General features: G+C 41.1%; 1 protein-coding gene across 4 annotated transcripts in view; it reads left to right on the forward strand.

Annotated features, from left to right (window-relative positions):
• The window catches only part of rapgef5a (Rap guanine nucleotide exchange factor (GEF) 5a), a 162451-nt gene that overhangs the window by 128796 nt on the left and 9526 nt on the right, over positions 1-24129 (forward strand). For all 4 annotated transcript variants that reach the window (XM_020530166.2, XM_048613850.1, XM_020530167.2 and 1 more), the window contains 5 exons: positions 6510-6659; positions 7578-7675; positions 9486-9608; positions 13376-13545; positions 18681-18771. In XM_020530166.2, the coding sequence (XP_020385755.1) occupies positions 6510-6659; positions 7578-7675; positions 9486-9608; positions 13376-13545; positions 18681-18771 (632 nt within the window). The remainder of the gene's footprint in view (positions 1-6509; positions 6660-7577; positions 7676-9485; positions 9609-13375; positions 13546-18680; positions 18772-24129) is intronic.

A 24129-nucleotide genomic window follows, 5' to 3' on the forward strand; every position in this document is an offset into this window, starting at 1 on the left:
CCCTTCCCCTCCCCCATTTCTGAAGAAGGGTCTAGGCCCGAAATGTCAGCCTTCCTGCTCCTCTGATGCTGCTTGGCCTGCTGTGTTCATCCAGCTCTACACCTTGTTATTTCGGATGGGTGCAGTCTGGAGGGAAGGAGCTAATGTTTATGAACTCTCTGGTTGTAGCTAATCAGCAGATCTCTGTGGTTTGCATTTGCAACAGACTTTTATGGTGGATGTGGGAAGATGAGTCAGATCTTGAGTTTAGTAAATAAATGAGAAGAATCTTCCTGGGTTATTGAAAACTAAAGTAAACCAAATGTTCCCCTCAGCAACATAAGACAGATCATTTAACCAACACAACTGACCTTTATGGCTGCTGATGTAATTGCAGTTCATGTTGTTGGATACAAAAGAGTCTAAACTTAACTGAAAGAACTGCGGATGCTGTAAATCAGAAACAAAAACCAAAATTGCTGGAAAAGCTCAACAGGTCTGGCAGCATCTGTGGAGCGAAATCAGAGGTAATATTTTGGATCCAGTGAGGAAGTGTCACTGGATACAAAACGTTAACTCTGATTTCTCTCCACAGATGCTGCCAGACCTGCTGAGCTTTTCCAGCAATTTCTGTTTTTGAGTCTAAATTTAACATTATGTTGCTTGTTTTATGGACTTGAACTGGTCACAACAATAACCAATTCCCTCAGAAAAGGGCCTCTGTGCTTTCTACCCTGGAGCATTTTTTAGCGAGACTTAGTGAAATGAGGTTGCTATTTCGGTCCAGTTGGGACATTGTGAAGTTTTCAGGTTTGGAGCTACTTAAACTTAAATGAAGAGTTCTCAAAGAAAACCAAAATGTTTTAATTATTTCTGGTGTTCGACACAGCAGGAATGTTCCTTCTGGTTCGATGAAAAGAATGACAAGCTGTTTTTGCCCCAGACTTGCCCCCTCTTAAGATCACCACCATGGCCCAGTCTTACCCTGACACAGACTGAGTTTCATTAGACAATGACTGGAACCTGCAGTTCACCTGATTAATTTCATTGAGTTCTGGGGACAAATTTATTTTGGTTCTTGATCCTGTCTATTCTGAACACTGTGCACAGTCTTGGGCATCAGGGGATTTATTTAATTTGAGTGACATCCCTCTGCCTTCAAACATAATCCAAACTTGACAAATATTACACAGATGTCAGGGGGAGGCGATGGCCTAGTGGAATTATCACTGGACTGTTAATCCAGAGACCCACATAATGTTCTGGGGACCCGGGTTCGAATTCCGCCATGGCAGATGGTGGAATTTGAATTCAATAAAATATCTAGAATTTAAGAATCTAATGATGACTGTGGATCCATTGTCGATTGTTGGAAAAACCCATCTGGTTCACTAATGACCTTTAGGGAAGCAAACTGCCATCCTTACCTGGTCTGGCTTACATGTGACTCCAGACCCACGGCAATATGGTTGAATCCTAACTGCCTTCTGGGCAATTATGGATGGGCAATAAAGGCTGCCTGGCGAGCGACGCCCGCATCCCGTGAATGAATAAAGGACTATAACTGATGCATTTTCTCATGTATAAGAAATGATGCTACATTTGTATGAATATAACTTAATTAGACGGTAAAAGATCTGGAAATTTGAAACAAAATAAGAACATAAGAACTAGGAGCAGGAGTAGGCCATCTGGCCCCTCGAGCCTGTCCCTTCATTTAATAAGATCATGGCTGATCTTTTTGAGACTCAGCTCCACTTACCCGCCCGCACACCGTAACCCTTAATTCCTTTACTGTTCAAAAATTCAAAAATTGCCTTAAGCACATTCAGCGAGGTAGCTTCAACCGCTTCACTGGGCAGGGAATTCCACAGATTCACAACCCTTTGGGTGAAGAAGTTCCTCCTGACCTCAATCCTACATCTGCTTCCCTTTATTTTGAGACGATGCCCTCTAGGCCTAGTTTCACCTGCTAGCGGAAACAACCTCCCTGCCTTCACCTTATCTATTCCCTTCATAATCTTGTATGTTTCTATAAGATCTCCCCTCATTCTTCTGAATTCCAATGAGTATAATCCCAGTCTACTCAGTCTCTCCTCATAATCCAACCCTCTCAACTCTGGAATCAACTGAGTGAATCTCCTCTGTACCCCCTCCAGTGCTAGTATATCTCTTCTCAAGTAAGGAGACCAAAACTGCACACAGTACTCCAGGTGTGGCCTCACCAGGACCCTATACAGCTGCAGCATAGCCTCCCTGTTTTTAAACTCCATCCCTCGAGCAATGGCAGACAAAATTCCATTTGCCTTTTTAATCACCTGCTGCACCTGCAATCCTACTTTTAGCGATTCATGCACAAGGACGCCCAAGTCCCTTTGCACAGCAGCGTGCTGCAATTTTTTACCATTTAAAACATAGTCCATTTTGCTGTTATTCCTACCAAAATGGATGACCTCACACTTATCAACATTGTACTCCATCTGCCGGACCTTTGCCCACTCCCTTAGACTATCTGTATCCCTCTGCAGACTTTCAGTGTCTTCTGCACACTTTGCTCTACCACTCACCTTAGTGTCATCTGCAAATTTTGACGCACCACACTTAGTCCCCAACTCCAAATCATCTATGTAAATTGTAAACAATTGCAGTCCCAACACTGATCCCTGAGGCACACCACTAGCCACTGACCGCCAACCAGAAAAACACCCATTTACCCCTATTCTTTGCTTTCTACTGATCGACCAATACTCTATCCATGCCAGTACATTACCTGTAATACCGTGCAACTTTATCTTATGTAGCAGCCTTTGGTGTGGCACCTTGTCAAATGCCTTCTGGAAATCCAGATACACCACATCCACAGGTTCCCCATTGTCCACCATGCAAGTAATGTCCTCAAAGAATTCCACCAAATTAGTTAAACATGACCTACCCTTCATGAACCCATGCTGGGTGTTCCCAATGGGACAATTTATATCCAGATGTCTTGCTACTTCTTCCTTAATGATAGATTCAAGCATTTTCCCCACTACCGAAGTTAAGCTAACTGGCCTATAGTTACCTGCTTTTTGTCTACTTCCTTTTTTAAACAGTGGTGTCACATTGGCTGTTTTCCAATCTGTGGGAACCACCCCAGAGTCCAGTGAATTTTGGTAAATAATTACTAGTGCATTTGCTTCTTCCCCCATTACCTCTTTTAGTACCCCGGGATGCATTTTATCAGGGCCAGGAGACTTGTCTACCTTTAGCACCATTAGCTTGCCCAGCACTGCCTCCTTAGTGATAATGATAGTTTCTAGGTCCTCACCTGTTATAACCTTCTTGCCATTAGTTTTCGCCATGTTATTTGTGTCTTCCACTGTGAAGACCGACACGAAATAACTGTTTAATGTCTCGGCTATTTCCTCATTCCCAGTTATTAAATTGGCCTTCTCATCCTCTAAAGGACCAATGTTTACCTTCGCCACTGTTTTACGATTTACATATTTATAGAAACTTTTGCTGCCTGTTTTTATATTCTGAGCTAGTTTACTCTCATAATCTATCTTACTTTTCTTTATAACTTTTTTTGTGGCTTTCTGTTGGCCTTTAAAGATTTCCCAGTTTACTAGTTTCCCACTACTCTTTGCTTTTTTGTATGTGTTTTTTTTCAATCTGATACTTTCCTTTATTTCCTTAGACATCCATGGCTGGCTCTCTCTTTTCCTACAGTTCTTCCTTATCACTGGAATATACTTCTGCTGAGCACTGTGAAAAATTGTTTTGAAAGTCCTCCACTGTTCCTCAATTGACCCACCATAAAGTTTTTGCTCCCATTCTACCTGAGCTAACTCCTTCCTCATTCCTTCATGGTCTCCTTTGTTTAAGCACAGGACATAGGTACTGGATTTAACCTTCTCACGCTCCATCTGTATTTTAAATTCGACCATACTGTGATCGCTCCTTCCGAGAGGATCCCTAACTGTGAGATCATTAATTATTCCTGTCTCATTACACAGGACTAGATCTATGATAGCTTGCTCCCTCGTAGGTTCCATTACATATTGTTCAAGGAAATTATCGCGGATGCATTCTATGAACCCCTCCTCAAGGCTGCCATGACCGACCCGGTTTGACCAATCGATATGTAGATTAAAATCCCCCATAATAATTTCTGTACCATTTTTACATGCATGAGCTATTTCTATGTTTATTGCCAGCCCCACCATGATGTCATTATTTGGTGGCCTATAGACCACACCTATCAGTGACTTCTTCTCCCTGCTATTCCTAGTTTCCACCCAAATGGATTCAATGTTTTGTTCAGTAGAACCTATATCATCTCTCACTACTGCCCTGATATCATCCTTAAAAATCACAGCAATAACACCTCCCTTACCTTCCTGTTTGTCCTTCCAAACAGTTTGATACCCCTGGATATTTAACTCCCAGTCATGACCATCCTGTAACCATGTCTCTGTAATGGCCACTAAATCATACCCATTTGCCATGATTTGCACTGTCAACTCATCCACCTTGTTTCGAATGCTCCGAGCATTCAGATAAAGTGCCCTTATGCCAGTTTTTGCACCTTCTTTTTGGGTCCTATTACCTCCATTACTAACAGCTCTTGAGTTCTCCTTCCCTTTAACATTTTTCCTAATTTTCAATGGAGTTGAAGCTTCCTCGTCACCTGCTAACCTGCTGCTTTGCCTTACATTAATTGTTATTCTCCCTCTACGCTCACTTCTCCCTTTCCCCCCTACTTACTAGTTTAAAGTCCTATTAACCACCCTATTTACCCTTTTCACCAGAACACTGGACCCAGCCCTGTTCAGGTGGAGTCCATTCCCAGCGGTATAGATCTCTCCTGTCCCAGAACTGATACCAGTGCCCCATGAAAAGGAAACCCTCTTTCCCACATCATTCCTTTAGCCACGTGTTTACTTCCCTGATTCTCGCCTTCCTATGCCAGTTTGCACTTGGGTCAGGCAGCAATCCTGAGATTATGACCCTTGAAGACCTGTTTTTTAAAATTTTGTTCCTAGCTTTTCATAATCCCGAAACAGGTCTTTTTTCCTCGTCCCGCCTATGTTGTTGGTACCTGCGTGGACCACAACAACTGGATCTTCCCCCTCCCTCTCTGGTATCCTCTCAAGCCGGTCAGAGATGTCTCGCACCCTGGCACCGGGCAGGCAACACACCATGCGGGATTCTCTATCCTGCTCGCAAAGGATACTGTCTATCCCCCTGATGATGGAATCCCCTACAACTACAATCTGTCTTTTTGCTTCCCCCCTCTTGAGTGGCCTCCTGGACCATGGTGCCATGGTCAGTTGACTCATCCTTCCTGCAGCCCTGTTCCTCATCCACGCAGGGAGCAAGTGCCTCATACCTGTGGGACAATGTCAAGGGCGCGGCTCCTGTGTTCCTGTCTGCAGGATCCCTTTACCTGCCTCACTCGCAGTCACACACTGCTGTCCCTGCCCACCGATTGAATTAACATTAGTTAATCTACCAGGTGTGACTGCCTCCTGGAACACAGCATCCAGGTATTTCTCCCCCTCCCGGATGTGCCGCAGTGTTTGGAGTTCGGATTCCAGCTCATCAATTTTGAGCTGGAGCTCCTCAAGCAGTCAACACTTGCTGCAGATGTGGTCACTGCCGTTCTCAATGGGATCAGCTAGCTCCCACATCATATAGCTACAACACATCACCTGGCCTGCCATCTCTACTTAGTTAATTATTTAAAATTAATTAGTTTTTTTTTAGTTTTGCAGTGTTCTCTGCACCAGCAAGTTTACTCCGTTATATACTCAAACAGACTCCGGCTTTGCCTTCCAACCCGCTCCCAGAGGATTTGGCGTCTAGGTGACCACCCCGAAAGATAACAAAGAGACGAGGAATAAAAATGCAAATAGCTTACCTGCTCACCACACTTAGTCATTATTATTAGGTTTGGGAGGTGGAAGGCGTGTAGTGTCTCGTGTATTAGTTAACTCCCAAATTTATTGGGTGGAAGCTTACCTTCCCAGGCTGCCTTCGTGCTTTCTCCCGGACTCCCGCCGCTGAAACAACTGAAAGCTAGAAAAATAGAATAAAATAGAGATTGCTTCAGAACTTTCTGAAGAAGGGTCATTGGACTTGAAATGATAACTTTGTTTTCTCTCCACAGATACTGCCAGACCTGCTGAGTTTCTCCAGAGACTTCTGTTTTTGTTTCATTTAGGCAGTGATCTGTAAATTTAGAATAGTCCTACTGGTAAGCAAGATGCACACTTAACTCACTATGATATTAGCCCACACTCATCAAGCAGAATGTGAACTTACAAAAAGGTGTTGTTTTGAAATTGTCATTTGATTTCTTGTATTATATTACTGTCTTCTCTGGAAAGTACAAACAGCTATAATATGACAACACTAGAAAGTGATGATTAACTCTTTTTCAGGTTAAATAATCAATACCTTCATGCTGGCTGCAGGTTTTACCCATATATTCCAAAATGCTGGGAATTAGATTATCTTTAAATGTTTCTTTCATTTCCCTGCAGTTTTCTGCCGTGTTTATGTGGCAGATCATTCTTATGTCAGTTTCCGAACTAAGATGTCAACATCAGCACAGCAAGTTCTTCACATTGTGGCTGAGAAACTCCAGCAATGTGACGAAGATTTGATGCTCATGGCAGTGACTTCCACTGATGGTAAGTTTTTTTCTTGCCCTGCCAATTTTAAGATTCTGTCACATGTTATGATCAGGTTCTAACCGGGATACCCCAAAATATCAAGCTTCCAGATGAGGTCGGCTGAACTGGCTCCCATTCTGTATTTCCCCATCCCCTCAGTTGGTCACAACAGGATTAATTTAGAAAGGATCTCTCTTTTATGAATGCCTTTCTTCCAGGCCAAATGATTCTGTGTTTTAAAAAGAGTCCATTTTAACCAGACTTCCTCGAGTTAAGAATGAAATTAGTTCATTACATGCTAAGTGCAAGAAGAAATAATAATGCAGTGCATACTTACAGATTTGAAATGTGCAATAAGTCCAAACTGTAAGTTAAATGATATGTAGATCAATCTGTATCGATGATTCAGGGAGAGTAGATAGTGGACTATTGATAGTTAAATAGTTTATTATGGGTTTCTTGGCTTTGCAGGTTAGTTGAAATTCTTTTGTCCTGTTTCCTTTTGGTAGTTGTTGGCTGGCAGCAATCAAACTGAATCAATCTTTCTTTTGCCCTGTTTCTTTTTGAATGGCTTATTGGCTAACTGGCTTTTAGCACTTGGTGCAAAAGAATATTTTTGAATAAAGTCAAAAGTAGTTGTTTAACTGTGACCTTCACAGCACTCTAGCGCTCAAACCTAAGCTAGTACACGAAAAGAAATACACCCTACAGTTAAATCTTCAAATGTCTAAGTGATGTAGGGTTATAATCTTTTGTCATAGCATACTAATATTAACAATGATGGAGATACAATTATTATTTATGTTCCTAATTTTGAAACTATTGATTGTTTTGATGCAGATGATAAGTGGGTCCACTACTTGCTGTTTTAACAGGTTTTTAAGAATAGATGTGGTTGTTTAGCCTGATTTTTAATTCAAGTTTTCCTGTTTCTAGAAAGGCAAATTCTTCAACCTGATGATGTGTCTCTTTTTACATCACTGGATCCCACTACTCGCATATTTGTTTGTAAAAAAGATCCCACTGATATCTTGGTAAGAAACAATTTTCCTATTTTGTGCAGTGTACCATACAACAACATTCCTTGTTTATCTCACTACTCTGTGATCTCTGCTGAGAACTGTTAATGTATAGAATGATTTGCTTTGATTTGATTTTGATGTTATTATCACGTGCACCGAAATACAGTGAAAAGCTTTGTTTATGAGCGGTACAGGCAGATCACAACAAGCAAAAGATGTACAAATCAAGAAGACTTAGAGGCATACAGGTAGATTGCAGGTTACATTATTTGAGGCTTGGGTCCAATCAACAGTTTGATAATGGCTAAAAATAAATTGTTCCTGAACCTGCTTGTGCGTGTGTTCAGGCTTCTGTATCTTCTGCCTGATGTAAGAGGTTGTAGGAGGTCATTACCAGGATGTGATGGGACTTTGATGATATTTTTCCAACAATCGATTGCCGCTGCTTCCTTTTTTTTGTGAAAGGAGAGAGCTCCATATTTCTGAGGGGAGATTCTGTTCAGGGCTTTTTCAGAAATGTGGAGCCATACTCCCATTCTGACACTTCTATCGTATCAGCAGAACTGTCAGGGGGAAGGCAAACCCATAACCCCTTTCTCTCAGCCATCAGCTGCAGTATTTGGACATTTAAAGTCCAGACAACCAGTTTGACATCTGCTGTCAAATGTAAGTACTTAAGAAAATGTAGGGTGCTTGGTTTGGGGTGGGGGGGCGGTGGCGGTGGTGATGGAGGGCAGGGGAGGGTGCTGGGATGCCAGATGGTAGGGGTTGAGTGCCAGGTACGTAGGGTTCCAGCTGGGTAGGGGTAGGATGCGAAGTTAGAAGGGGGTAATGTGCAAAGTTGTTTGGTGCCTAGGTGGGGGGGATGAGGTATGTGATGCGCTGTTTAGAGTAAGTTGCTGTAGCTGAGAGAAATTAGGTCCTTTGAGGGATGGGAGAGTGTGTGTGAGTGTGTGTGTGTGTGGGGAGGGTGGGGGGAGTTCTGGTCTTGTGATGGGGGAATTGGCTTAGGAACAGTGTGGGGAGGGTATGGGTAAGGTCTGGCAATGGGGTTGGGAGGGGAGTGTTAGGTTCTGTCTGGCAGGGTGTAGTGGGTGAGGCCTAGGTCTGTTGGGGAGGAGGGTTGGGTCGGGTGAGTTTGAGCACAGGGGTTCTGATCTGGTCCTTGTCAGCAGGGTTTGAGGGTGAGGAAGGTTGAGTCTGATCTGGTCTGGCAGTGGGCACTGGATTCGGGTCAGTTCGGGTTGGATCTGGTGTGGGAGGAGTATCCAGGGCTGTTGGGGGAAGGGAGGTTGTGTTCAGCAATGGGGTAAGGGAGGATGGGGAGCACTGGTGGCAGATGCAAAGCAATTCAGAAATGTCAGGTCCTGATGTTACTAGATTGGGGCCTGGGCCTTTGCGTGATCTGGGGGAGATGTATTTGGAGGTGTCCGGTTAAAGTGTGTTCAGTTAAATAGTTACTCAGGAGTTAGACCATTAGATAGTCTGATTTTTCCTGAGTAGTTATTTATTAATTTCTTCAGAACCTTCCAAATTCTGATTTAAATGGAAACTTTCTGAAGGTTCCAGGCACAGAGGAATTGCTAACAGATTCTTCACTTTCCCAGTGAAGTCCTTTTGAGTCTGCCTTGGTGGGGATTTGGCAGGTTCCCAGGCACAACTCCATCTGTGCTGGAATAACGACCATTTGGCCATCAGAAAAACAAGATGGTGGTATCAGTTGTCCCTTAGCAACATTCCAGGGCCATCCAACTTCTTCATAATTTATTCAGCAGAAATCATATATACAGTTATTAATCTGATACTTGTGTATCTATTCCAGACTCTTACAGCAGAAAATGACGAAATACTACAACGAACTATCCAAATGCTTGGAATGAATACCTGGCAATTGGCCAACAAATTAACCAATTTTGATTGGGATTTGTTTAACTGCATTTGTGAAGTAAGTAATTAAACATGCTACGGAGTAATTTACTTGCACATGTCAAAACATTTACTTGCTCTGTTCAGGAGCTACACTGTTGTAAGTGAACATTTTGTGTAGTAGTTGAACTTTTCTGAACAACTTCTGGATTAAATATACACCAAGCAGGGTACCTGAGAGAGCCACCATGCAGTTTGTTCTCTTTAACTAGCTTCTCAGAGAACGCTGACAAGTGGTCTAGTTAGCAATTTGTCTAATTTTCATTTATGGATGATTGTAAATTAATCTGAACAGCATTAAGTAAGTTAAGGTTAATTCTTTCTCACAACTAATAAAAATTGATAACCATTCTGTATTTGAATAAAATGTTAACCATTGGATATGTCTGATCAGAAATATTATACAAAGTTATTGAGTCCAAATTCTCATTCCTCTGATGCCGATGTTTTCTGTGTTCAGCCACTAAGGCACCTTGTGCTATAAAACTGCCTCCACCCAAAATCCTTGGATTTCTCCACTTTCCTCCTGCTTAAAAACTTCACTTAAACCTAGCCATCTCTTCTGCCAAGGCTTTTTTCGATCCTCATAACAACACTTTGCGTGCTTCACAGTTTTTCAACTTTAAAGTTACTATGTAAACTCAAATTGTTGTTTTGAAATTGTCATTCAAATTTAGTAGAAAACAAATGCCTTCAGTTGAGCAGAGTGAATGTTCAGGTATGAATTTGAAGCAGCTTAATAAGGCTTAATAATGGACTGTTTTAAGTGCAGAGGGAAAGACAGCCAGCTGGGGTTGGTAGGAAGCATTCATCACTCAATCTATCAGTTAGATCAGGAGCATACAGCTTTCTGCTGCATCAATGTGAGACCTCCAGTACGTGCCAGCGTTTTACACAGAAAATGTACTGCACGTGCTTCAAATAAATGGCAAGAAATCCTTGGTGGAGTGAAGAGGGACCACAGACAGTCAGGGAATGCCACCATAGTCACACAAGGAGCTTGCCTGAGATCAGTCCAGGGGTTTGGCCAATGTCCGATAGCTGCTTGTTCCTACCAGAGCCCAGGGATGAGTGTTAGTCCTGGAGGATGCGTGCAAGCATTCTGGTTATTACAGGTGGGTTAGGTAGGGTGCTGTAGACTGTCCATCCAGGGCATGGACAGTGCTTATGCCAGCTATCCTGCCGCATCAGTCTTGGGGTTGGACCATTAATGGTCAGTGTCCTTATGAGGGACATTCCTTGTAGTCCTGGAGAAAGAAGGCAACTGGAATTTAAGGATGAGCTTCATTGTATTGGGTCCCTGAAAGGATTGTGACAATGATAAGAGATGATTGTTGATATCAGGGTGAGGCCTCAAAGTGAATGGGAGGGAACAGGGAGCTTAGGGTAGGGTGTTCAAACAGCTCACTGTAACTCTGAAATTGACATGGGAAAGGTGTTGGACTAAAAAAAGCATAGGAGTTTCCTGTGTCTGGATTCTATAGTTAAACTGAGGACCTTAATGGTTATGTAAAAGGAGACAACGGAAATGGGGGTTGGCTGACAGCCAACAGGGCCAAAGCAATAGCATGACAAAAAGAAACATGAAGAATGAGGGAACTTCATGTATGACAGGTGAAGCTTGCAATTTGCTAGTACCAAAACAAAGATGGAACCTTGCAATGTCAAATTGAAAGTCAATTGCACAGTAATGTTTACATAAACTGACAGACACTACATGCAGAGTGGGCAAAGTAAGATATTGTTTTTTCTTTGGGAACAGATAAACTGTGGAATTGGATTTCCTCCTGGGGTAATTGCAGTATTCAAGCTTCCATTGGCTCAGAAATGCCTCCCATCTATCTTTAATTTGCACTTTATTGGCACATCAGTTGGTGCCTAAGGTTGCAGCTTGGAAATTATGGTCACCAGCAATCAATCACATTGTGTGCACAAATTACCTCCTGGTCATTATCAGCTGAGCAACTGTATTAAAAACAAGTCATTAAAAGCAGAACCTTAACTTCCCATTTCAAAATCACATTCCATAGCAAGTATTGGAAGGGGCTTACGAGCAGAGTTTCTACTCTCAATGTTGTATGAAAACTTTGGTGTGCAATGTACAGTTGGAGAAAGTCACACACCTCAGAGCTCCCTATGGAGCAATGAAAATGATCTCCTCAGGGAGCCACTCTACTACACTTTGTGAAAGCATAACATGAGGCTTTGTCATGATGGAACTTTGTCATCGAAATTGCTTTATCTTTCTAACATTACCCATAAATTATCTGCTCGTGGATCTCATGTGGACAACACCTTTGCTGGACAACTTTTGGCCTAGTGCTATTCTGAAGGCAATGTAGAAAAATACAGTAATTACAACTTCTTCAACAAGCTCAGCAGGAATAGAAATCTCCATTGGCTGCTGCACAGCTTCCAGAGGGAGAAGGAACGAGTGAAAGTCCGCCAAGAGGTGAAGGAGAATGATGAGACTTCACGTGTAGAGGCCTCACTGTCATTTTCTTCAACTGATTGAAAGACAGTGCAAACACCAATTTAAGGATATCCAGGCCCATCATTACCAAAATGTGTTATCTATTGGTCAGGGACTTGTGCTCGGAAGGAGTGGGTGATAACTACATCCTAGCACCTGAATTGCACACAGCTTCCATCAGTCTTTATGCCAGTGACTCAGTTCGGGGAGGAACTGGGGATGTACGTTGCATCTCCCAATCCTCAACCCATGAATGTATCTGGGAAGTCACTGATGCCATTTCCTCCAACTATTTGTATCCTTCCCCATGGTGAGGGGGGTCTAGCAACTCAGGTACTGGGATTCTGCACCCTTTCATCATTGTTGGTATACAGGGTGTGGGCAGTGCTGTCATTTGTGGCTTTGACCTGAATGGCTTGCTAGATTATTTCAGATGGCAGTTAACCAAGTTGCAGTAGTTCTGTAGTCAAATGTAATCCAGACATTAGTGAACCATTTGGACATTAGACTTAATAATCTAAAAATCATTTTCGTATGGGAAACATTATCTAATATAAAGCCAAAAAATGTTGCTCATGTAACAACTGCACAAGATACATCTCTAGATTTGGTCTTGAGGTTTTTCTACAAATGAAGACAATGAAAACTCCACTGCGGTCACGTTGAACCGTGTACTGTCTACAAAGTAGCACAAAGACAAAATAACTGGTGTCCATATAATACCTTTCATTGCTTCACAACATCCCAATACATTTGAATTGTAATTAATGTTGCAATGTATCAAAATGGCAGCCAGTTTGTCTGCAGTGAGATCCACAAAAAATGAGATAGATACCAGAAAATGTGTTTTAGTGATTTTCTTCAAGGGATTAAAATATTGGCTAAGACATTGGTAAAAAGAACACTTGAAAGAGTGGAAGTATTGATTTGACAACCCTTTCAAAAGACCGCACTTCCAACAGTTCAACATTTCCCCTGTACTGTAATCAGTTGTCAGTTTAGATTTTGTGCTCAGCAGTCTACAGCAGGACTTGGATCTATAGCCTTCTGTGTCAGAAGTGAGTGCGCTACCCAGTGAGCCATGGTTGCTGCCTAAATGAGCATCAAATTATGTTTTACGAATGTGATTTAGGACAGCTTGTTTCAACTCAAAGTATTACTCCTGAAGAAATCAAACATTTGGGTTAAAGGAGAGTGAATATGCAGATATTTCTTGGTTCAGTGGATCACTTCCATTAGATAACAGATATTTTCTTCCTCGGTACATGTGCAGGGATATTCACTGATTTTCTCTCCTTGTGTGCCCTTTGCAGCAGGAACTGATCTATTACACATTCCACAGAAGGAACACCACTGCCAATCTTGACTTTATGCTGCAGCGGTGCAATGAAGTTCAACTGTGGGTTGCCACTGAAGTCCTCCTCTGTAGCCAGCTATCCAAACGAGTGCAGCTTGTCAAAAAGTTCATAAAGGTTGCTGCTCAGTAAGTGGAAAAGGCATTCTGTACAATAAGGTTATAAAAGGATTGTAAAACAAAAGCAGTCCCAAGGTCACACTATTTCCAGGACACATCTGCAGCTGTAGAAGAGATATGTCATTGACGTCTGTGTTTGGCAGAGGTTTTCTCTGGTACTAGGAAGCAGAAGCTGTTCACAATTTTCATTATATCCTATGCTAACAATGCATATTTACATAGTTGCATTGTATTTGTAAGATGCTGATTTTCCTAATAGTGGAGAAACATGTGAAGGTTTGACATCTTTTTTTCCAAAATGTGGGAACCATTTTAAAATTCTGCTGAAAAGTAATGAACTGTAACATAATTATCTTTCTATGCTTTCCAATTGCAAAAAGAGAGCTCCTTGATGATCTAATTAGGGGCATTTGTCTTGAGAGTTACTGAGCCCTGTAGCACAGAGAAGTGTAACTAACATGCATTTAACTGAGCTGGTAGCTCCTGGACACTGTTATGTTAATCAGTCTCTCTGCATTGCTAATTCAGCTCCCTCCTTCTGTTGGATTAGTCACTCCTACAAGCCATCCTCAGCAATGACATCATCATCACCCATTACCGGAAGAAAAAAACAAAAAAAGCAAAAAACTAATGTACAACAAATTTCATCAATGCTCTTCCTAATATTTGGAGCCTTAAGAGTTAATTATACTGATGATAAGGCTTCTTCTAGCAGCCACAGGCCTTGGCATTGGCCCTTGGAGGAATGCTCTGAATGAGTTATAATTGTCTGTTTAACTCAAGTGAAAGAACAGTTGGAACTCATGGTCATCGGAGAGCCATTCTCTTTTATACTATGAACAGAAATGAGCCCTGGGATGCTAGGGAACATTTGATTTATACCTGGAACACTACAACTCTCTGGTGATAATTCATTACATGGACAGATTATTGTTTTATACTTCATTGGTGTGAATTACCAACCAATGGGGAAATATATTATTGCTTACTCCTACGATTTTTTTTCATTTACTCTGAGCATTCTATTTAAAAAAAAATGCATGTTTATTTTTAATTGCCTAATTATAGAATATGAAAATCTCCAGAAACACATTTTTGTTGAGATCCTGCAGGGTAGAATTGTATTCTCAAAGGTGCAGGGGGAAGGGTATCGTGCAGGAGGTGAAGGGGTTTAAGTGTTGATTAACTTTGTGAAATTATTTGGCTTCTGTTGTTATACAACACTAATTGTTTACTTTAGTCAAAGGATCATATACGCAAGTAGCCTGTCACCAGAAAATCAGAGCTGCAAATGTTTGTTAATGAAACACAAAGACCTTCAATAGCATTTATGCTTGACACCACTGTATTCATGCTTGCAAGTAAAAAATATAACATTAAGCGTTAAGGAGAAAGTATCCTGTTCATTGACGATCTCTTTCCTGAATGAAAGGCAAAGATTATGATATTTGGATAGGTGGAGAAAAGAACAATTACCTACTCTACCAATGTACATAACACACCAATTCAAAAGCAAGGCTTCAAAAATTGTTTTAAAAGAAATCATAATGACGATAGAAATCCTTATAAGCTAACTATTAACTACAGGCAGACAAAAAAACCCATGGTTAACTCAAAAGCCCAAAATTACAGTAAATAATATTTTATGTAAGGATTTGGGGATAGGAATTGGGAAGTTATGTTGAGATTGTATAGGACGTTGCTGAGACTTCCTCTGGAATACTGTACACAGTCACCCTGCTATATGAAGGAGATTATTGAATTGGAGACAGTTCAGAAAAGAGTTACTAGGATGTTGCCGGGAATGAAGGGTTTAAGTTATGAGGAAAGGCTGGGTAGGCTGGCATTTTTTTGACGAGTATAGGAGGTTGAGGGATGACCTTTATAGAAGTTTATAAAATAATGAGGAGCAAAGATAAGATGAATAGCAACTGTCTTTTCCCTAGGGTGGGGCTGTTCAAAACTAGGGGACATATTTTTAAGGTGAGAGGAGAAAGTTTTAACAAGGTCATGAGGGGCAACTTTTTTCACATAGAGAGCAGTTCATTTGTGGAATGAACTGCCAGAGGAAGTGGTAGATGCAGGTACAGTTACAACATTTAGAAGTCATTTGGATAAATACATGAATAGGAAGGTTTGGAGGGATATGGGCCAAATGCAGGCAAGTAGGACTAGCTTAGTTTGGGACATGGTCAGCATGGACTCATAGAGTCTGTATGACTAAATGAATATAAATCTCATAGTCTACATCACACTTCTTAATTATTTGCTGTATTTGAATACTAACTTTGTGTTTCTTGCACAAGAACACCCAGATCCCTCTATGATGCATATTTTGTGTTTCTGTCTCTCCATTTGAATAATAGTCTATCTTTTGATTCTTCCTACCAAAGTGCATGACCTCACACATTCCTACATTGAAATCCATCTGCCAAGTTTTTTTTTCCCACTTGCTCAACCTATGTGCATCCCCTTGCATATTCCTTATGTCCTCATTCCCAACATGTCCTCCACCTGTTTTGAATCATCATGAAATTTGGTCACATAACACTCTGCCCCTCCTCCAAGTCACTTGGAATTCAAGTAGATAGTAAATCATTGAGCCCTAGGACTGATCCTTATGGCACTTCACTATTTATATCTTTACAACTTGAAAAATACCAATTAATCCTAACTTTTTGTCTTTTGTGTGTTATCAATCCTCAATCTGTGCAACTGCATTACTCTATATACTGTGTGCTCCTATCTTATGCAATTTTTTTTAAAAATGTGTCTATTTGCTGAATGCCTTCTGGAAATCCACAAACAGTACACCTACTGACTCCCTTTTATCAATTCTGCTTGTTTTACTCTGAAAGAGATCTATCAAACTTGTCAAACGTGATTTCTCTTTCAAAATGTCCTGCTATTTCTTCCCTAATAAATGGACTTGAGCACCTAACTGACCCGTAGTATTCTGCTGTCTGCCTCACTCCCTTCTTGAACAGAGGTGCCATATTAGTGATTTTCTCATTTGCTGTAACCCTTCTGGAATCCAGTCTGGAATATTTCAGTCAATGCCTCCTCTATTTCTGGAATAAGTTTTTGCTGAGCAAGATGAAATATCTGCTGAAATGTCTGCCCCTGCTTATTCACTCACTTACCCCTTCATCTATTTTCCTAACCCATTATAGGCTATTTTTACTTCTTACCTTAGTAATTGTATTTAAGTTGGCAGGTCCCATCCCTACTACCTGTCCACCATTAAAACTGAAAATGGATGCTTAAACATTTTTTGGGTTGGTTTTACAATTTATGAGCTATCCTTTCCTGACCTCATCCTTGGGCAGTGTAAGTTAAAATTATTCGAGACAGCTCATATTAGACTCATAACTGAAACTGTGCAGATTGATTGTTTTGTAAAATTGTGGTCCTGTTTTAGTACAAAAAGCAGTATATTTCAGTTTGTGTGGAAAATAGAATATATTCACCAACATGCATATTAAATGTAGAAATGCCATCAAAGATCAATGAAGGCAAATGATATAGATTGAAGAAATAAGGACTGGTCAGCTGTCATGAGGATACTGTTGAGTTTTATGTGCAAAATAATGCAAATGATACATTCCATGGTCTCTGAGTTTTATTCAATGCTTCAAAATATCTTGTTACTGTGCTTACATTTTGCCCCAGTTCAGTCTCTCTTTCCAACTTACCACATCCAGGAATAACAAATCTTACACAGAATAAATACCAGACACACACAATCAAGCACCAAACAATTGAACACTGCAGACATCAATCCTCAGCAATGTCATCAAGAGCTGTTTTTTTCAAAAAAGAAATGAACTATGCGGAAATAGAAACAACAGAACACAACCCAAAGAAATGTCACTTCAACCCCGCAAATAAGGAACCAAACTCAAATGACAGTCCAACCAATTACCCAGCCCAAAATGAAATTCAGGGAGCGGAATAGGAACTGTAAAGAGAAATGAAATTGAAGTTTGGGAGTTGACCTTAACACTTCCTGATGGTTAGATAACTGGCAACAGCTGGCCAGCAGAACTTATTTTACACTCTGCATGATTTTGCAACCAGTCTGATCTAAACTGAGCTGAATTAACCTGAGGAAGAAGATCCTCAGCATTTTGAAACTCGATGGGTGTCCACTTATGTTTATTATTGATACTAGATAGCAATGCTCCTTGCACAATGCATGGCTTTGTGGCTGCACAACAACCCAACAATGTCCATGTAAGCCCCAAACACATATCATAAGCACTTAGCTCAATCACACATGCACTTAAAAATGAAAAACACTTTACAAGGTATTGCTGAGATAACAAGGTGCAGAGCTGGATGAACACAGCAGGCCAAGTAGCATCAGAGGAGCACGATAGCTGACGTTTCGGGTCTGGACCCTTCTTCGGAAATCCAGCTCTACACCTTGTTATCTCAGATTCTCCAGCATCGGCAGTTCCCACTACCCCTTACAAGATATTGCTGTTACTTTTAACTTGCACGTGCATTTCTGTAACGTAACAAGGGCTGGCAAATGAGAGTTAGGAATTTGTTATGAACAGAAACTGCTTCCATCATTTTGCTTTCATTTTGCTACAGTTAGCACATTTTAATCTGTGTACATTATACTTTGAGAGCTAGTAACAACTATTGAGGCATGCAAAGCCTTTGTTACATTCCTATAATGGTAGTAGTACCAATGAAGATGTGACATTTATGTGGTCATACGTAACAGCAGATCAGAATTTATGTGTATGACCTGACTTTTGGGATGTGACGAACAGATCAAATTGAATAGTAAGTTTATTAAGATAATTGATAATAGCATAGCCAGTATTTTGTACCCTATCTAAAGTAATCAAGAATCCTACAGGACCGAATGACACGAACCTGGATTTCCAAAGATATTTTACAGTGATTGAGACAGAAAAGTCAGGATAGGAAAATAAAATCTGTGCCATTTTTCTCCAAATTGGCAAATTAAAATTAGATTTCAGTGTGTGACTGTAAGATAGTGGACAGCAGACAGCTGTCTGTATTCCATGAGAGGTTTGCAGCATTTCAGTATATAACAGTTTTGTGCATGACGGTAGACTTCTAATTTCACTACATTTTAATAAGTGTCATCTTCCATCTCTTAGCTGCAGGGCATTAAGGAACCTTAACTCTTTCTTCGCCATAATCATGGGTCTTAACAGTGCTGCCATCTGTCGACTCTCTCAGACATGGGAGGTAAGCAGGCAAATTATTATCATCAGGGATGTGCAATCTCATTATGCAACCAAGTGAAAACATGCAAATATGTATAACATTATGGGGAATCAGTGTGAGTTTGAGACTGGTGTCAATATTAACTCTTGTCAACATGCAGGGACATACTATCAATGAGGGTGCAGTTATACCACACCCATTCCTTTATGGCAGAAAGATTTGGAGCGGTGTGAACCAGCAGCAATGACTGACACAGTTCGACTGCATCTTTCAAACACTGGAAGCGCAATGTTTTGTTCCTAAATTTTTCAATCGTTTCTGGAATTCTAAGTGCTGATGAAATACAGTAATTTTTTAACCTTTTGCCTGTAATTAGTTCACTAATATTTTGTAATCCTTTCAAACTTTTTTTTCCTGAAAGAACGCATGCTAAATAGATCAGTTCAAAAGGATGTCAGGGCAATTGAGCAAAAAGCTTTGTGGACTATTGTGAGTAAGAATCATAATTTGAATTTAATATTACGTTTGGGATTTTGGCTTTGATGTTAAACTGCTGCCTTGACCTCAGCAAATCAGGGAATGCAGCCCAATCTGCTGCATACAGGCCTACTTTCATTTTCGTGGTATTGGATCAGGAAGTGTGCCTGTGTCCTAGTGAAGTAGAACACTTCAATATCAATTTAGATCATGCTGACAAAGAACGGTTGAGAGGTAGGAGGTAAAATGTAAATGTGGTCTCATTCATCGAGTTTGGAGGGTTTAAGCTATAGAGAGAGGCTGAATAGACTGGGGCTATTTTGCCCAGAGAGTCGAAGGCTGAGGAGGTGACCTTATAGAGGTTTATAAAATCATGAGGGGCATGGATAGGGTGAATAGTCAAAGTCTTTTCCAGGGTAGGGGAGTCCAAAACTAGAGGGCATAGGTTTAAAGGTGAGAGGGGAAAGATTTAAAAGTGACCTAAGAGGTAACTTTTTCACACATGCAGAGGATGGTGCGTGTATGGGATGGAGCTGCCACAAGAGGTGGTGGAGGGTGGTACAGTTACAACATTTAAAAGGCATCTAGATGTATACATGATTAGGAAGGGTTTAAAGGATGTGGGTCAAATGCTGGCAAATGGGACTAGATTAATTTTGAATAATTGGTCAGCCTTGATGAGTTGGACTGAAAGGTCTGTTTGTGCTTACAACTCTATGACTCTATCCCTTTGCCATCCAAACTTTAGACATGTTACCACATTCATTCAGATCCTCCTTGGCCCTCCATAAGTATTGTGACCGTAATATCAAATGAATGTCAATGATGTCAAACCACTAGAATAAAAGAACTCTCCTCAGCATGCGCGCACAGATTTCATGACATTGCCTTTGGCATGTTAGTAATCCACATTTAAAATTGTTGTTTGGTACAATAGAATTTGATCTCAACCCATACTTGATTTTTTTAACACTTACGGATGAAATAATGAACTTGTGAAAATGAGGCATTATAACAGGCTTCAGACGTCCACAAATCATTAGAACCACAATGGCAGGTTCAAATAATTTAGCCTCTTGAGCACTAGCGAAAAATGGAACCATTCCTGATTTGTACCTTATCTCCATTGTCCCACCTTTGTCCTGTATCCTATACTGCCTTTAGTTAATAGTAAAAAGTATCAAATCTCAGATTTAAAAATAATAGCGTCATCTTTGTCATTTGCTATTTCTGAGTTTCAAATTCCAACCGCCCATTCACTACGGGTAAAAGTGCTTCCTAAGTTTACTCCTGACAATCCTGGCTCTTATTTTTAAGACAATGCCTCCTATTACTGGGCTCCTTAACCAGAGAAAATAGCTTATCCCAAATAACTTCATTTATTCTCCTTACTATTTCAATGCCATCAATAAAATTGCCCTTAACCTGTTGAATTCTGGTTCATGTAATGTCTCCTCAGATCGTTTGGGGTCCAGGGACAAGATTTTCAACAGGGCTCCGGAAAATCCAAATACCCAATCAACATGTTACTTTGCCTAGGTTTATGTCTGTTCAGATGGGTTCTATTCATGGTGAACTTTGTGAACCATGATGCATCGCTCCAGGAATCCCAGCACTGAGGCAGGCTGCCTAAAATCTCCACAACAGTAGTCTATCTCCCAACATTGCTTAAAGATTCCCTAAAGCTCACTTGTCACTCCACACCCACAACTTATACCATGCCAGGTACTCTCAGGCAACTATACCATCCTGTACCCACTCAACACAGACGCAAACCCCTTCAACATCCAATGCCCTGTAGATTCATTAATATCACTTAGGGAGGAAAATCTGCCATTAGTACTTGGTCTGGTCTAAAATGACTCCAGACCTACAGTGATGTGCTTGACTGTTAGCTGCCCTCCTCTACATCGGGGAAACTAAGCAGAGGCTTGGAGACCGCTTTATGGAGCACCTACACTTGGTTCGTGACAAACGACAACACCTCCCAGTCGTGAACCACTTCAACTCCCCTCCCACTCCCTGGACGACATGTCCATCCTGGGCCTCCTCCAGAGTCACCTGAAAATGGGAGGAACAGCACTTTGGAACCCTACAACCCAATGGTCTCAATGTAGACTTTACGAGCTTCAACTCCCAACCTCATCCCAAGACCAGCCCTCCCTCTTCCCGCCTCCTTGACCTGTCCGTCTTCTCTCCACCTATCTGCTCCACTATCCACCTTCTATCACTGCCTCCCCCTCTCTATTTATTTCAGAGCCCCCTCACTAAAAATGAGGTGTCAGCCTGGTGAAGCTCCAACACAGGAATACTTCCATACCAATCAGTGGAAGCAACGTGAAGCTACTAGGGCTAAGTGACCACACAGCATACGTTTCAGATTGAAACTCTGCAGTCCTGTCACATCCAGTCATGAATAGTGCTAGGCAGTTTCACAACTAACATGAGCAAGTGTCTCTACAAATATCCCCATTCTCAGTGAGGCAGGGAACACAGTCCCTTAGTGTAAAAGACCAGCTGAAGCATTTGCTTCCAAATTCAACCAGAATTGCCAAGTGGATGATCCATCTCTTGTGATGCTGGGCACCTCAGACCTTCAGTGAATTTAATTAATTCCACATAGTAAGAAGAAACAACTGAAATTGCTAGATTCTGCATAAGTTATGGTCCCCAACAACATTCTGTCAATAATACCACTGCTCCACACCTCCCTCCCAACCTGTTTCAATGCAGTTACAACATTGGTATCAACCCTGAAATGTTGTAAATTGCCCAAGTAGGTCCTACCCATAAGATGCAGGACAAATCCAACATGGCCAATTACCAACCTATTAATCTACTCAATCATCAAAGTGATAGGGTTAGGGTGTCCTCAACAGTTATCAAGTAGCATTTGCTCAGCATCTGTTCACTGAAGCTCAGTTTAGGTTTTGCCAGGGCCACTCAGCTCCTCACCACATTACAGCATTGGTTCAAACACGAGCAAAAGAACTGAACTCCAGAGATGAAGTGAGAGAGACAGTCACTGACATCAGGGGAGCATTTGACAGTGTGGCATCAAGAACCCTGGCAAAACTGCAATCAAAATGAATCAGGAAATCTTTCTGCAGGTCAGAGAACCTCATACCCAGCCCAAAAAAAATACAGCTCTTGTTGTTACTGGAGGTCAATAATCCCAGTCCCAGGATATCAATGCCGGAGGTTCTCAGGGTAGTGTCCTAGGCCCAACCATCTTCTGTTACTTCATCAATGACCTTCCCTCAGTCATAAAGATCAGAGGTGGGGATATTCACTACGTTTGCAAAATGTTCAGCACCATTCATGACTGCAGATAAGGAAGTAATTGGTGTCTATTTGCAGAAAGACTTGGATAACATCCACTCTTGGATTGAAAAGTGGCAAGTAGCATTCATGGAACAAAAGTGCCAGGCAATGTCTGTTTCCTGGAATAGAGAATCTAATCATCTTGCCTTAATGGTCAATGGCATTACCATCATTGATTCATTTACTTTTAAATTCTGGGAGTTAACATTGACCACAGACTGAACCAGACCAATCATGCAACTATTGTAGCTGTATGTACAGGTCAGAGGCTAGGAATTCTGTGGTGAGTAACTCATCTTGTGTCTCCCCAGTGTCCAACAACACTTGAGAAGCTGGCATCATCCAGGAAAAGGCAGACCACTTGATTGGCACCACATACAGCAGCTACAGCATTGACTGTCTTCACTGCTTATGCACAGTGGCAGCATTGTGTACCATCTGCACAATGCACTGCAATAATTCATTCAGAATCCTTCAACAGCACCTTCAAAATCCTTAACCTCTACAATGTAGAAGCACAAAGGCAGCAGATAAAATGGTGTACCACCACCAGCTGAAAGTTCCCTTCCAAGTCACATACCATTCTGACTTGGAACTAAATCTCCATTCTTTCACTGTTGCTGAGCCAAAATCCTAGAGCACCCTCCCTCACAGCACTGTGCATCAACCTACACCCCAAGTAATGCAGCAGTTCATGAAGGTAGCTCACCACCCAATTGCTCAGCAGGACAAGGTCAAGTAAGTTCACTACCCCAACTGGGATGGGCAGTAAATGCTGGCCTCGTTAGCGATGCACAAAACCTGGGAACAAATAAAAGGTTATCCTCAATGCCTGCCATGTACCCTCCATAGCTGTTCTTCCAGTGTCTGCCATGTGCAGTGCCTGATCCATGAAATGCAATGGGAAATCATTTTGGAATCATTGGAGTAAGTTAAACTTCTAAAAGTCTAATAAAACACTGAATTTAAATACATTAATTACATTGGAAAAGAGAAAAACCTACGCCCGTGTATTAAGCGTTGTTTAGGATTATAAGCAAACAAGAAACTATATTCAATGCCTATTCTGTTATTATAACTTAAATATCTCAATAATTAAAGGAGGAATAGACCACCTATTGAATTAAAGTGATTAGTCACTTTGACATCCATCCACATATTCATATTGGATTGTTGATATAATAACAAACTTCTGGTTGCATTGCCTGAAATTGACAGAACAGAATGTTGTCCCATTTCAGTTTCAAAGCAAAGTGCCTATAATTTATGAAGGGAGCAAATGTTGCATTTTTTTTTATTTAAAAGCAAGGCTTGTTTTAATAGCCAAAGTTGTGAGCAGATTTAAATCACAGTGCAAAACATGACACGAGAGCCTGACAGGATTTCTTTTTCCATTGTGAATGCATTATGACACCTGACATTTGGAAAAGTATTGAAATGTATGGCAACTACTGTACAATGTTGGTAAATGTAAGAGTCAACTTACCTTTCTGGCCAGATCCCTATATTGAATAACTGCTGTATAAACTACATTTCAATACAGTGTCTAAGTGTTGGATCTCAACTGATTCTTGATTT

The sequence above is a fragment of the Rhincodon typus genome, chromosome 2, assembly GCF_021869965.1.
Source record: "Rhincodon typus isolate 14 chromosome 2, sRhiTyp1.1, whole genome shotgun sequence".
Classification (NCBI taxonomy): Eukaryota; Metazoa; Chordata; class Chondrichthyes; order Orectolobiformes; family Rhincodontidae; genus Rhincodon; species Rhincodon typus.